This window comes from Gymnoscopelus braueri (genome assembly GCF_963280865.1).
Source record: "Gymnoscopelus braueri genome assembly, chromosome: 18".
NCBI classification, from domain to species: domain Eukaryota; kingdom Metazoa; phylum Chordata; class Actinopteri; order Myctophiformes; family Myctophidae; genus Gymnoscopelus; species Gymnoscopelus braueri.
In genome coordinates, this window is record NC_137618.1 from 31,417,138 (window position 1) to 31,431,453 (window position 14,316).

The 14,316-nt window shown below is 40.3% G+C and overlaps 1 protein-coding gene across 2 annotated transcripts; it reads right to left on the minus strand.

The window, feature by feature from the left end:
• Positions 1–1,334: 1,334 nt before the first annotated feature.
• glra2 (glycine receptor, alpha 2) lies at positions 1,335–13,988 on the minus strand (the record flags this gene model as incomplete). Of its 2 annotated transcripts, none has more annotated exons than XM_080456784.1 (9): positions 1,335–1,648; positions 2,039–2,188; positions 5,589–5,803; positions 5,903–6,040; positions 6,146–6,228; positions 8,038–8,261; positions 10,074–10,141; positions 13,176–13,294; positions 13,903–13,988. In XM_080456784.1, the coding sequence occupies 9 exons, from the start codon at positions 13,986–13,988 to the stop codon at positions 1,364–1,366; spliced, it is 1,368 nt and encodes a 455-aa protein (XP_080312910.1). In that variant the 3' UTR covers positions 1,335–1,363. The 2 variants fall into 2 exon arrangements, with proteins under 2 accessions (XP_080312910.1, XP_080312911.1); XM_080456785.1 differs by lacking the exon at positions 10,074–10,141 and adding an exon at positions 10,219–10,286.
• Positions 13,989–14,316: the final 328 nt, after the last annotated feature.

Consider the following 14,316-nt stretch of genomic DNA (forward strand, 5'->3'; position numbering starts at 1 on the left):
GTGTGTGTTTACATTTGTGCACTCGGAGTTCAAATGGATAAATTAACAGGATTTTACTGTGTATCCAGTCAAGAACACAAAGTGTGGGGATGCGTTGAACAGTCCATTGAGGATTTATAAGTATACAGAAAGCGATTTTTATAAACATATTGTGTTCCCTGTTTCAATAAATATTCATTAGACTAAATCTACAAAAACATACACTCCAACTCTAAATCCATGTTGATTATACCTGGAATATTTACCTGTGATATAAACAAATTCATTGGTATGTAGGAATATTAACTAATGGTATATCATCAGATTGTATGTAGTTAGTTTGCATCTCAGCTTACCAATACACTGACCATTATTAGAACTGATAAACTTCACTCGTGAAACGTATGCCAAGATATTTCAGAAATTAGCTTCAGGATGAAAGTGATATTTAAATTAGTTGTATACTGAGACGAGTGGGTAAGCCATTACACTGATTTTAGGTGACATCAATTATGCACAGATATTTATAATAGGAAAACAAATGAAAAAAGTACCTTCAGATATCTGGTCTTAGGTAGAAAAGCATAAGAGAAACAGTGCATTCATTTGTGACAGACCACTGAATAGGAGATGCTTGGAAAAATAGGGAAGCGTAGTTCTTTTATCTCACCAAATCCATGATATCTAAGGCCTCGGGTTGTTAATAAAAATGCAGTATCCGTGAGCCAATTCTGGATTTTCATCTGCTTATTCATACACATGCCGGGGACATGTGCTGCTGTTTAATGTATGTAGGATATATCTATGTGCTTGCATCGCAGCCTGTACATTGCAGAGTCTTGCTGCTTTATGCTGTATAAACAGTGAGGAAGTGCATGACAATAGTACAATATAAAACAGTTCTAAACACCCTTAATATGAAACACCCCCTTTTTTCCTGCAACCACAAAGTCTCAAAGTAAGGTTCTGACTGTGCTACCGTTCATATACAAATTCACGGAATGTGTTACCATTGCTTGGCTGTACAGACACCAAGGCAGTGATTTTTTTTTTTTGTTGAAAATTTGGTCCATCTTTTCCAGCATTTTACTGTGCCTATAGAGTTAAGACATTATTTTTTTCAGGCAATATTGTGCAACAGTAGTACAACAAGATACATCTGAATCTCACTGTTTTTCACTTGATAATCAGAACATGTGCATTTATCTTGTGTGATTATGCATGAGCATTATACATGATCCCTGCAAGAACACCGGCATTATCACCAGGGTGCATCTCAATGTACAGTCTCACAATGTCACCTCACCTCAGCATTTCTCAATCTCAGAAATGAGAAATAACTGAGAAATGTTATTTATGGAAGGTTCAAAACTCACAGGAGCCATTAGATGCCTTCGTGTCTGATGATCTTGTAGGTGATCCAGTAGAATATGTTGAAGAGGAGGAATGCCATAGGAAAAGCCGCTCTGGAGATTGTGTCTATCCTCTTGGCTCTGTCTACAAACCTCTTCCTGATTTCCAGGTTTCTGGTTTCGGTCTCTTTTGGGTCAGGTGGTTGAGGATTAGGAGCTGGGGTAGCATTCTTAACAGCTGTGCCATCTTTCGTCGGCAGACACTGACTCATGCTGTTGCTAGAGAAGTTAAATCGGCCTTCTTGCATATCGTCATCCTGGACAAAGACACACGCATGTTCAGTGTTCACGTGATCTTTTTTATTAAGACATATGTGACTCAGGGGCTTAATCCTGTAACCTAATGATATGACGTATGTCATGACATATGATGAAGCCCATTGGGCTGTGTCATGATATGGAATGCCAAAACTGCCATATCTCAAATTGTATTTAATTTGAGATATGGCAGTTTTGGCATTCCATATTATAAGTGAACACAAATGAATATCTACACAACAACATGCCCAGACTGAAAAGATAAACTATTTAGGTCATATACATTTATTCAGTCAAATGATAAGCACTTCCAGCCACATCGAGTCTCTGTCCAAAAAATAAATCGGTCACCAGGCAGCCACCTTGTAGGGATTTGAACGCTGGCTTACCTTGTGATGCCTTCTCTGCCTTCGCCTCAAGCGAAGGAACTCCTTCTGTTGCCTGGAGACAAAATTAACTCCAGCATATTCCAGCAACGCAGCAAACACAAAGAGCAGACACACAGCCATCCAGATGTCAATGGCTTTCACGTAAGAGACCTGTGAACAAAATGGTTTCCCTTTATTAAAAATTCTGACAGAAACGATACATGACTCTTATGTGGTATGAATTCTATTACGCATACGAACCATTTGAATTATGAAACTGTTTACTAATTGTTTAAAAATGGTTGGTTTAATTTTCATTAGGGCAGTGGATATATTCACCCATTGATATTGGGAGGGCATTGGTAAAGGAATTATAACAAATCCTTACCCTATAACCGCCACAAAACTATGTCTTCACATACTAAAAGTGCCTAACCTTAAAGCAGCACTGTCACTTTTTAACTCTTTCAGTGCCAAGAGTATTTTCATAAAGTACTCCCAAACTGCTAGGAATTTGCGTTTTTTTTTTATTTAAAATTTTGTAATTTTTCATTCAAATAAATGATCTGATTGGGGTTTTAAACCCATAATACAGTTCTACCAGTAGAGAGCAACAAATCGACACATTGATGACCTCGCTGGCTCACTCACCCCCTCCCAAACAGGCTCACGTCATATCCGGTCCTAACCGGATGTTGACATTTTGACAATCGTTGATCAGGCTAAATTACGATGCGATACACGACTACGATGACTGATCGTCACCCAGACCAAAGAGAGTAGACGTGGACCTCTCCGTTCGCTTTTTATACCGTGTGAAAAACCGTGACTTTCCCTATTCTGGCCGAAAATCACCGGAGAAAAACAACGTGACCCGGAAATGAATTTTTTTTTTTTACATCCGGCTCCGGGTGACTCTGATGTAGTCAGGAAGCGAAAGTGATCATGAAAAATATACAGAATAGCGCGACCACAGTCAAAAGTAAAAACTCGGGATTTCTCGTGCTGGCACTGAGGGTACTCGGGAAAAACTCGGGATATGTCGGGGCGTGGCACTGAGAGAGTTAACATCTATAAGCAATAACAATCATCCTTCCATAAATGTATAGACTTGGGGGGGGGGGGGGGGTCCCTGGGGGGGGGGGTCCCTTCTAGGGCTTGACTATTACTATGTATAGGGGAGACAAATGACTATCATCCTGGCATTTGCCAAAGCACCAAGGGAGAACTGCCAGTCAAAGCGAAGACTGGCCAATCACAGCGTGTTCTCGACGGACATGCTTGCAGAGACTCTTGGGTAATGAAGTCAAAGACGTTGGCTGCCATGTTATTTGTGCCCAAAGTGGCTACTGATACCCCAAACCACATAGTGCTGCTTTAACAAAAAATAATTAGGCTTAGTTAAACCACACCAAACCCATGCCTACACTTTATACTAAAAGCGCCTAACCTTTACTAAGATTAATTAATTAAACCAAACCAACCCCATGCCTGCACTTAAATATACTAAAAGTGCCTTACCTTTACTAAGAATAATTCATTAAACCACACCAAACCCATGCATACACAAACATACTATTATTAAGTGCCTAACCTTAAAGGAGAATTCCGGACAAATTAAGTGTTATCTTTGATGTCTCGTTACTCACCTACCGACGTAAAAAGTGGCGTTCTTTTTTTCCATAGATTCCCCTGTCGTCATTTTTTAAACCCCCTCCGTTGTCATAATTGGGAGCGCGTGGGTTAGGGAAATTCGTCTATTATAACCGATGCAAAGTTATTTTTTTCTCTACTACGATTCATTGTAGAGTCTCATGATAGTCAAACATGCGCTGAAACTTCCTGCGAGGCTACCGTTAATGGCGAACGATTTAACACTGGATGCTTGTTTCTTTCCAGAACCTGGCAACTCGTGTTGCCAGGTTCTGGAAACAAGCAACCAGTGTTAAATCGTTCGCCATTAACGGTAGCCTCGCAGGAAGTTTCAGCGCATGTTTGACTATCATGAGACTCTACAATGAATCGTAGTAGAGAAAAAAATAACTTTGCATCGGTTATAATAGACGAATTTCCCTAACCCACGCGCTCCCATTATGACAACGGAGGGGGTTTAAAAAATGACGACAGGGGAATCTATGGAAAAAAAGAACGCCACTTTTTACGTCGGTAGGTGAGTAACGAGACATCAAAGATAACACTTAATTTGTCCGGAATTCTCCTTTAACTAAAATCAATTGATTAATTAAACCACCAAACCCATACCTAAAATTAACCAGCTGCAAGCTGTAACCAATTGATTAGCCCCTACCCTGACCAATCACATGACAGAACATGGTAGATCTGTTGGATGAATATACAGTATCTTTGAAGTTACTGTACATATTTCCTGACAGTGGACTAGTTAATTGGAAAGGCAACTATTTTGAACCAAAATATCTGATAAAAAAAACAAATAACCGCTACAGTTATATAACTTTAGTCAGGCTTTTTAATCTGCCTTTAGTGTGCTCTATATGTAAATTAACTTGCTGTGACTTCTAAATGACTATAATTAGGAGTGGTGTTTACTAACAAGTGTGTTGAAGCTGACAGTAATATCCATGATTGCAGAGCTATAGGGCACAGCTGGAAATAATTGGTGCCTTATTTGCTAAGGTAATAGACTGGAAACCATAGCTCTAATTTGGACCTTCAGCATTGGTTTCCATCTCAGTATTCACTCGGGTTGAGTTGAAGATGAAGTTGAAAGGAGCCCGAAGACACATTCCTATTCATCAATGGATGACCTGGGCTTTGTCTTCCATCATGACAGCTGATTTGCATTGGAGGGAAACAAGTCAGCTATTTGTGGGCATTTAAGGCATATTGAGCTTTTGTTTACTTTTCCTGAGACGAGGCTTTCAAAGCACCCTGTTTAAATATTTATTATGTCTTTCATGTGGGACTCTGACATGGCAAAGCCCTTGAGTGGTCATATTATGTAGGCCGTGGTGTGGGAGAAGTGATTGATCTACTATAGCTGATGCACAATGCCTGTAGTACTGTACAGACCAAGTGTGCAGGCCAATTTATTATGTGGGAAAATAAGCTACTGTAGCAGTGTAAACTATGCACATTAACTGGCAGCATCTCTAATGTAACAAAATGGAGGGTGCTGTGATTTCCTCAAATAAAGTTAATTCTTGTTTTTATGTTCCTCGTTTATGCTTTTGTGAACTGAGGAATTAAATAGACCCAAGACAGGGTGCATTTCATGTCTGTGTTGTATCTCTCTCCTTTATACCTGTCACACAATATAACATCATCCTCTGAGAAAAGGCTTTAAATCCATCAATTGCCTGCCACTTAGCTCCTTTCACAACAATTTCACCCCAGTGTTTAAGATTCTGTGCAGCATGTCCTCATATAGGTCTATTTACCATATCCATTCCATCAGTGTAATAGCGACAGATTATCCATGTCTTGTGACACGGGGGAGAGATCGAGGAGCATTTGATCCAAGAGCCCAGCCTATTAGCCTCACTTTGGCACTGACCCCTCAGGCTGTTGACGTGAAGACAGAGAGGTTTACCTTTGGAAGGGAAGATCTGGAGCCGGAGCTCTGGGTTGTCATGGTGAGCACGGTGGTGATGCCCAGTGCCACTCTGGCGGGCGCGGCGTCCATGTTGATCCAGAAGGAGACCCAGGAGAGGATGACAATCAGGAGAGAGGGAATGTACATCTGGATCAGGTAGTAGCCCATTTGACGCTCCAGGCGGAATTTCACCTCAATACAGGTGAATTTACCTGGTGAGTGATTTCAACAAATGCAATTTTAGCAAGACCATTTTAACTGTGAAAGAGCAAGGACGTATACAAGGATATATAGTATGTGTGTTCTCTGACCAGTGTTGTAATGCTTGGTACAGTAGCCCATCTCCTTCTCGTCCCTCATCAGGAACTGAGGTAATGTGAGTCCCTCCGACACCTGCACCGCACCGTTCTCCTCCCACTCAAAGATCAAGTCGTTCATGGTGTAACCAACTGAAGATGGCAATGGAGAAATGAAACAGAATTCTATCAAAGACACACAGTATATACATGCAACACATTTCAATTTAGCTAAGAAGGGTAAGAAAGGCAGCTTACAGCTTTCCAGTTGCATTGTGCACGTTTGGGTATCCATTGGAAAGTTCTTCAGATCCATTGGACAGGACAGAATGAGAGTCAACCTACGGTATATACAAAACACAGCAATTGATGTTGGTTTTCTTTTTTTTTATTCAGCACATTTTAAACATAAACTTGTTTACTTGAAATGGATTAGGAAGTACCGAATCCTTGTTCACAAACCTAGACATAGCATTTGCATTCTATCTCTGCCTCTCGTTCCTTCTCTCAGACAGCCTCTGACACAGCATGTGGGATTCCCTTCAGCAGGTTCCTATCACACTTTCATTACTGGGACTTATATTGTTTCTGAGATGCATTGTGGTCTACTGTCTGCTCGCTCTGTCATCATGTCTCTTGTGGATGGGGAAAGTGGCTAACCGCCTTTCATTTCTTTGCACCAGACCGCTGTCTGCGTCCACACCTGGGCCCCGCTCAGCCAGAAACTGATCTCTAAGTGGACTCCAAATTGATCTGCTTTATACTCGGGCATCGCAGATAAAATCGATCGAATGCTGTGTGTGACTGAAATTACATTGAAATGAAATGAAACATATTTTCATATCTTGTTGCACAGATTTGTGATCAAATGTAGGGCCGATTTTGCTAGACGGGCCTATTAAGTGTCATCCATTAAGTGTGGGTTGCATCTTTCTGAAGTGAGTCTTTTCTTACTGATCCTGTTCAACTACACTGGGATAGATAATGCTGTATGCCGACACATAGACAGAGCTTCCGTAAATTATAGTATAGATTATTATTACTATTATTATTATTATTATTTATCTTTTAAGGATATTTTTTTTTTACAATGTATACTTATTACTTACATGACTAATATGTTCATCATACAAATCATTATAAAGAAATTTAGCTCATATCTCCAGTCAAGAACCCCAGAACTCCCAGAATGCCATTGATCTCAAACAGCCCTGCAAACATATTCTGACTATATCGAAGCATGTGGGAGAAGGGAGATTAATGTATCGCATGCTTTCATCAAACCCTGTTTTAAGTTAATTCTAAACAACAACAACAACAACCACCCTCAGGATTAGTTTACGATCTTACAGTCTGTGTTCCTTTGTAAAATCTTTACCACACATGGGAACTGTATTTGGGAGATATAAATGTGCTCATTCTTGGGACTAGAATCTAGGGACTAGATCAATATTGAATTACATTCACTCAAAGCTGCTTACTCTGGGTAGATAGTCTTTGATGTCTGCAATGAGTAAGAGCAGTGAGCCAATAGCCTGCTGGGTAAGCAGGCATGGAATCAGAGCTCATAATTATCTATTATCTGCTTCAGCTTCTTTTCTCAGATATTTTCTTCTTGAGATTTCAGCCTCAAACTCATGCTGTAACAGTTACGGCATGAGTTGGATGCATGTGGCATTAAAGTAGTTACAGTGTAACTACTTCAATGCCACATGCAAACATTTTATGGCTACATCTCCATTGCTTCCAGTTATAAATCTAAGATATCCATTCTCCTTTCTGTTATAGCTGCGATGTGGAACTTATTTCAATGAATAACATTTTATGTTTACCAATTTGTATGATAGAGTATGTTAATACAATAGCACTAGCACATCTGCAGTGGGGTTGTCTGGTCTCCCATCTGTTCCATTGAGAAATATAGACCCTGGTGTCAGGTAGGACACCTACTGGTTGACAGGTAGCACTGCCTTAAGCTCATACAGTATGTGCAATATCTCCCCTTGCCAAGCTAGGATTCCACCTTGAAGAGCGACGTTTGGTCTCCCATGCTGTTTAAATCCCAGGCAGGATATGAAAATCATGGATTGCAGCTTTAACCTGCAATCCTGTAACGTCTGTAATGTTTCTTAGCATGTCCTTCACTTTACCTGATACTGTACAGCACAGCCCCGTCCTTGAAGATCCTTAGGAGCTTGTTGTCTGTGGTTACGTCATGGAAGTTGGCGCCCTTCTCATTGGCAAAGAAGAGGTCAGGTTTCCAGATGGAGTCTAACATGGAAGGGTCCAGGTCAAGGGAGGAGTCTGGGTATTTAACGTATGACAGCCGAGGGTCTTTCCACTTCTGCCGCAGGAAGATGTTCACTCTGTAGTCCTACGCAGGTGACAAGTACACATTTACATACTTACATACTACACTGTAAAATCCTAACTTTTAATTAAACTCTGAGTGTATAAATGGAACCAAATGGTCCATTTGGTTACATTTGTATACTCTCAGAGTTACATTAACACAGAGGATTTTGCTTTGTGCCCAGCTTTGATGTATGAAACATGCATGTTATTATGGTACCAGAACTAGTCATTCTTGCTATTCTTAGATATTTCTTTATAATTGCAAAACTGCCTTGTGCATTTTCATTTCTATGCATTACACACTGCATCAGTACATGCCATAAGCATAATTTTACAATTATTAACATCAAACATGGGACATCTCATTACATTGCTATCACATTAATAACATTACATTCACAATAGTGTGTGTGTGTGTGTGTGTGTGTGTGTGTGTGTGTGTGTGTGTGTGTGTGTGTGTGTGTGTGTGTGTGTGTGTGTGTGTGTGTGTGTGTGTGTGTGTGTGTGTGTGTGTGTGTGTGTGTGTGTGTGTGTGCGCGTGCGTGCGTGCGTGTTCTGTTTTCTGTGTGTGGGTTGTTTTCCCCAGAAACAATTCTCCAATAAATCTTTGCACATAAAAAATAAAAGTATGGATGAGTTTTAATGTATCTAGCAATTTATAGCAAACAATACCATCATCTAAATACCCAAAAGTACCCATACGGGCATTTATTTGAATATGTTCAAAGGAGCCGCAGTCACTGTATCACTGTGGAATTTAAGTTTGAAATATACTGAATGTACACAAACTTTCTCAGTAGCCAATAATCATTAAGAGCCATAATGGTAGATAGATGATGTGACCAATGAGTAAGCAATGGCTGACAAAGAAAATCCATTGGATTCTGTAGATGAAGTTGGTTGCATTATTCTCTAGTATTCATACTGTGTGTATCTATTGTTGTATTTGTATTTTTGTATATTTGTATGTATGTTGCAAAATAATAAATTTTTGGTCTTTATTACTTTGTATTTCTTAAGTGAGGTGAGATTAACCTTATAAACCCGACAGGGTTTTCTAAATCTCACCTGCACATTCCAACACAATATTACGCTGTTGTTACAAATTTGTTGTTTTTAAATGTGCAAATAAAAATATATATATTCAGAAGCCGATTGATTGACTTGACATGATTATGAGATGTCTTCACCTTGTTTAATATTTGTATATTGGCAGTTCCAAATGTTACAAACCTAAAAGGTGTGTCTTTCTGTTTGTCTAAAGGCTCTGGTACTCCTTGGCAGTGGTATGAAAAATAAGTCTTGTGCAACCAGATTTCATCCAAGCTTATTTGATCATCAGCACAACTCATTTTGAATTCTTCGGTGGCTTCTGAACAAGCTCAAGTGAAGAATGCCAGGTTTGATGTTGTTTACCCCTTGAGCAGTTAGTTGGGTGTCTTCGGACATGACGCTGATCAATCTGTTTGAGACTAAAGCCGTAAGCCCCCCACACAAGGGTATTGGCTGCACTTAAATTGAGTACTGGCAGTCTTTGTGTGGATTATAAAATCTGGAGTAATTTAACATACTGTATGTACAATCCAATGCTGCTTTAGGTATCACGAGAGTCATGATTCTCAGTTGTAATACAAGGTTCAGGTAGCGCCACAATATGTGGCTATTGGAGCCGCCAATAGACTTGGATGATCAAAATCGTATGAGTACAATTTGAAATTAGACATGAAACATTCGATTGTGGTAAATGAACTGGATGATTCAGCCTTAACTCCAGAGCAGAGAGCAAGGGTGGAAGACATGGATGGCCGAGCTCAGTGGATGCTCAACTCACCATCGTAGTTTCTGCTATAGAACCAAAGCTGTTGATAAATATGTTGCAGGTAACATTAACGGGTGGACCTGCAAGTTGGGGGACAGATAACAAAATGATACATAGGACAGGGAAAGAATCAATCAGAAAAGACTGGAGGACTCACCATAGTTGTCTCTGTGACAGAGCCGAAACTGTTGATAAAAATATTGCATGTAACGTTTACTGGGGGACCTGCAAAATGGAATGAAAATGACATGACAGCGAAAATGACATGACAGGGGAAAAAGCCAAGCATTCTTACTTCCATATCTCTAGTACGAACTGTGTCTGGATAGGTGGTGAAAGGAATAATGTTCTGCTGGATTCAACTTGCTGTTTCATACTGCATACTGTTGAGCTGAGACATTTTCCTGCAAATACTGCTTCAAGAAGCAGTATTTTTCATGAAGGCACCATAAGTGCATGGTAATACTTTGTTTTATTTCACCAGGTGCAGAGTGATCTGACCACACCCATGTCCCTGTCTTTGGACAGAAACAGAAGTCAGATGTTATCTGGATGGTATTATTAAATTGTATCATTAATAAAACATACTGTAACAGACTTTTGCTGGTTATAGTTAAAAGACAGTTGAATCCAGATACAATGTAACAGAAGCTTTCTGAAAGACTGTGTATAATAATGCCATATCTGATATACAGTACATTTTCATGGCTTCATCTGTGGTTAATTTAAAGAAAACTTTCTGCAATTTTTAATATCATACTGCTCCTTCAGAGGCACACAAAGATGAGTGCGCACATAAAGCATGAATGACAATGTTAAATGAATGGTACCCAATGCCATATCAAATCCTAAAACGTTCTATCCCAGGCTGTCTTGCGTTTAAAAAATAAAGCCTTCTCTCTCATACTGCAGGGTGTCATTTTTACTCCAGGGTCCTCTGAAGTGAAATCTCTTGGTAAGACTTGACAGTTTGTACCATTTAAAGCCACAGCAAATCTTCTTCTCTATTTGTTAAGTGAAGTAAGCATACAGCCCTCCCCTGCACTTATCAATATTGCATGAAACTTGGTATTAATATTTGCCTCGGTTTTGTCGTCAGGCCATTTAACAGTAGTAGCAGAAAAATGTTTGTTTCTCCTCACAACAAACTCAGCAAGCAAATCAGGTCATGGGCTTACAGTTCAACACTCCAAGTGCGACTTAATGGCTTCTCAACCAAAATCATGTTTACACTATGTTTTTGTACATGGCTGTACATGGCTGTGTGTGTGTGTGTGTGTGTGTGTGTGTGTGTGTGTGTGTGTGTGTGTGTGTGTGTGTGTGTGTGTGTGTGTGTGTGTGTGTGTGTGTGTGTGTGTGTGTGTGTGTGTGTGTGTGTGTGTGTGTGTGTCTGTCTGTCTGTCTGTCTGTCTGTCTGTCTGTCTGTCTGTCTGTCTGTCTGTCTGTCTGTCTGTCTGTCTGTCTGTCTGTCTGTCTGTCTGTCTGTCTGTCTGTCTGTCTGTCTGTCTGTCTGTCTGTCTGTCTGTCTGTCTGTCTGTCTGTCTGTCTGTCTGTCTGTCTGTCTGTCTGTCTGTCTGTCTGTCTGTCTGTCTGTCTGTCTGTCTGTCTGTCTGTCTGTCTGTCTGTCTGTCTGTCTGTCTGTCTGTCTGTCTGTCTGTCTGTCTGTCTGTCTGTCTGTCTGTCTGTCTGTCTGTCTGTCTGTCTGTCTGTCTGTCTGTCTGTCTGTCTGTCTGTCTGTCTGTCTGTCTGTCTGTCTGTCTGTCTGTCTGTCTGTCTGTCTGTCTGTCTGTCTGTCTGTCTGTCTGTCTGTCTGTCTGTCTGTCTGTCTGTCTGTCTGTCTGTCTGTCTGTCTGTCTGTCTGTCTGTCTGTCTGTCTGTCTGTCTGTCTGTCTGTCTGTCTGTCTGTCTGTCTGTCTGTCTGTCTGTCTGTCTGTCTGTCTGTCTGTCTGTCTGTCTGTCTGTCTGTCTGTCTGTCTGTCTGTCTGTCTGTCTGTCTGTGTCTTCGTGTGCATCTGTGTGTGCGAGTGAGCCAGTGAGCACGTGTGTAACAGAGATAAAGCATAGAGAGAGATAGTGAAACAGGATTACTGTAGCTCATAACTCTTAAATACATGGAGAATAGCTATTAAAAAAGGAACTCTACTAAAATCGTGTATTGTGCCAGAATGTCTTTTTATAATCCATGACTTCTCCTCCTCTTTGCTGGCTAGAAACAGTTGTTGCTGTTTCATCTTTCACTGAAAATAGCAGCTAGCGTATAAGACATGCCTTCCTCTCACAGCAATTCAGCCACTATAAGATCTTGTCTGTACAAGAATATCTGGAATGTCTGTTTTCGTGTCACAGCCGAGTTTTGCTGATCAATCACTGATCCTTCTCCCTGTCCCAGCACCCTTACACCACAATCCCAGCCCATCTGACCTAGCGTGGTGTAGGTGGGCTTGAGCTGGGCCTGGGTCCCCATTCTACTCCCCCTCCTTACTCAGCTCCATTCCAATGACAGATGTTGTGTCTCTCCCCAGCATCACAACACAGGAAGCCAAGAGCCTGCAGCTTAGCCGGGGGGGACCCCATCCATCATTTCCCTGTCATTTGGAATCCTTGTCTGCTGCTAGTGCTAATCTGCACATGTAGTTCATTGTGTTGTTTTGATGTCTTCTTTCACTGTTTCAAAATTGATTTCTTTTTTTTGGGGAGGGGGCGGGGGGGGGGGGGGGGTGTGTGAGTCTATCTGACATTGCAAAGGAAAACCCTATATGGGGATGTGTTATGTCATATACTAACCTGTTGTTGCCACACTATTTCTACTGGTTTAGATTGTGTAGAGATTGTCCATAAATTCTGAAAATGGTTGGGATGATTATGTTACCATCTAGGCTAGATAGCAACGATTTTCTAATCAGAGGACTGGTAGCCTTCTGCCATTTGTAGTCAAAAAACAATTATTTTTGAAGAAGATGTATTGATTGACAGGTAGCATGATGATGCTTTGTGTGAGCAGATGGTCATCATTCTTAATCAAATATCTATCAATAGGCCAACATAAGGTATAGCTGGAGTCCATAATGATTTTGCTGAGAAAATAATCATTTGAACAGACTTTGAAAAACAAACCTTTGAAAAATGGTCTTATTCGTGCGTCATAACCAGATGTTCGACCCATTAGTGAATCCAGAAATTCTGATGGAGACTGGGGTACGGTTCTGGACTCGTGCTCCTTGGCATCCACAACCCTGGAATAAAAACAACTGATCAGGCATGATCAATAATCATGCCCAATGCTCCGTAATACGACAATGTCTCCATGGCGCGATAGTCTAATACACATCCCACAGTTCAAACGGGAGAGAAAAGGCTCAATTGTCACGATGTTTACAGCTACTGAGAGCATTTAATGCTCTCAGTAGCTGTACACATCGTGACAATGAGTGTGTATACAGTAGGCTACACACTTGCTTACTACTCTGAGTAATGGACACACTTTTGGAAAACTACAACATGCGTTAAACACTCGAATCCAGCTAATTATCCATACAAAAAACCACCCTCCAAAACGATTTATGCATGCAATCTTCTAATACATATTGCATATAGCTACAAGCTACTTTAGTCAAATTTGTGGCGTATGAAGATATTAGTCTTTTTTTTCTTTTTTTTTTACGATATATTTATTGCCATTTTTCAATAGTCTTTTAAAATTATTATGTTTGAATTATATTCTAAAAAAAATTACATATATTTCTAACGACATCTAATTTTTCAAACTTGGAACAGGTCATTTATTTTACGATATAGGCTATAACAAAACTGAATGTAAAGTGGTATACATTAAAAAACCCACCTGAAGTTGTTGGTCTCCATAAAACATACAAATAAAGCTGTCCAGACTCTTATGAAGGACTGATTCATTCCTCTTGGTTTTCTCATGTGTTCACTTTTTTTTTATTTCATTTCCATATGTTTACGTTGGTCAAACACATAATCCAAACGGGAATAATGTCGCTTTCTTCCTCACCAAATGAGTGTTTGGGTAGCCTCGTGTCATACACAATCCACATTCCAGTATGTAGTAGCAAAGGATCATAGTTTAGTTTCATCAAACTCTGACTCCCAGACGCAGCTTTCTTGAGAAGACGTGAAGAAACATCAAGTGTGCGCGTCGAAAGGCTCGATCTTCAAAATGCATCGATCGGAGCTTCTGCCTTGTGCGTTTTGCTTTAAAGGTTCGTTCTGTTAAGAGACAGCTGTTGTTGTC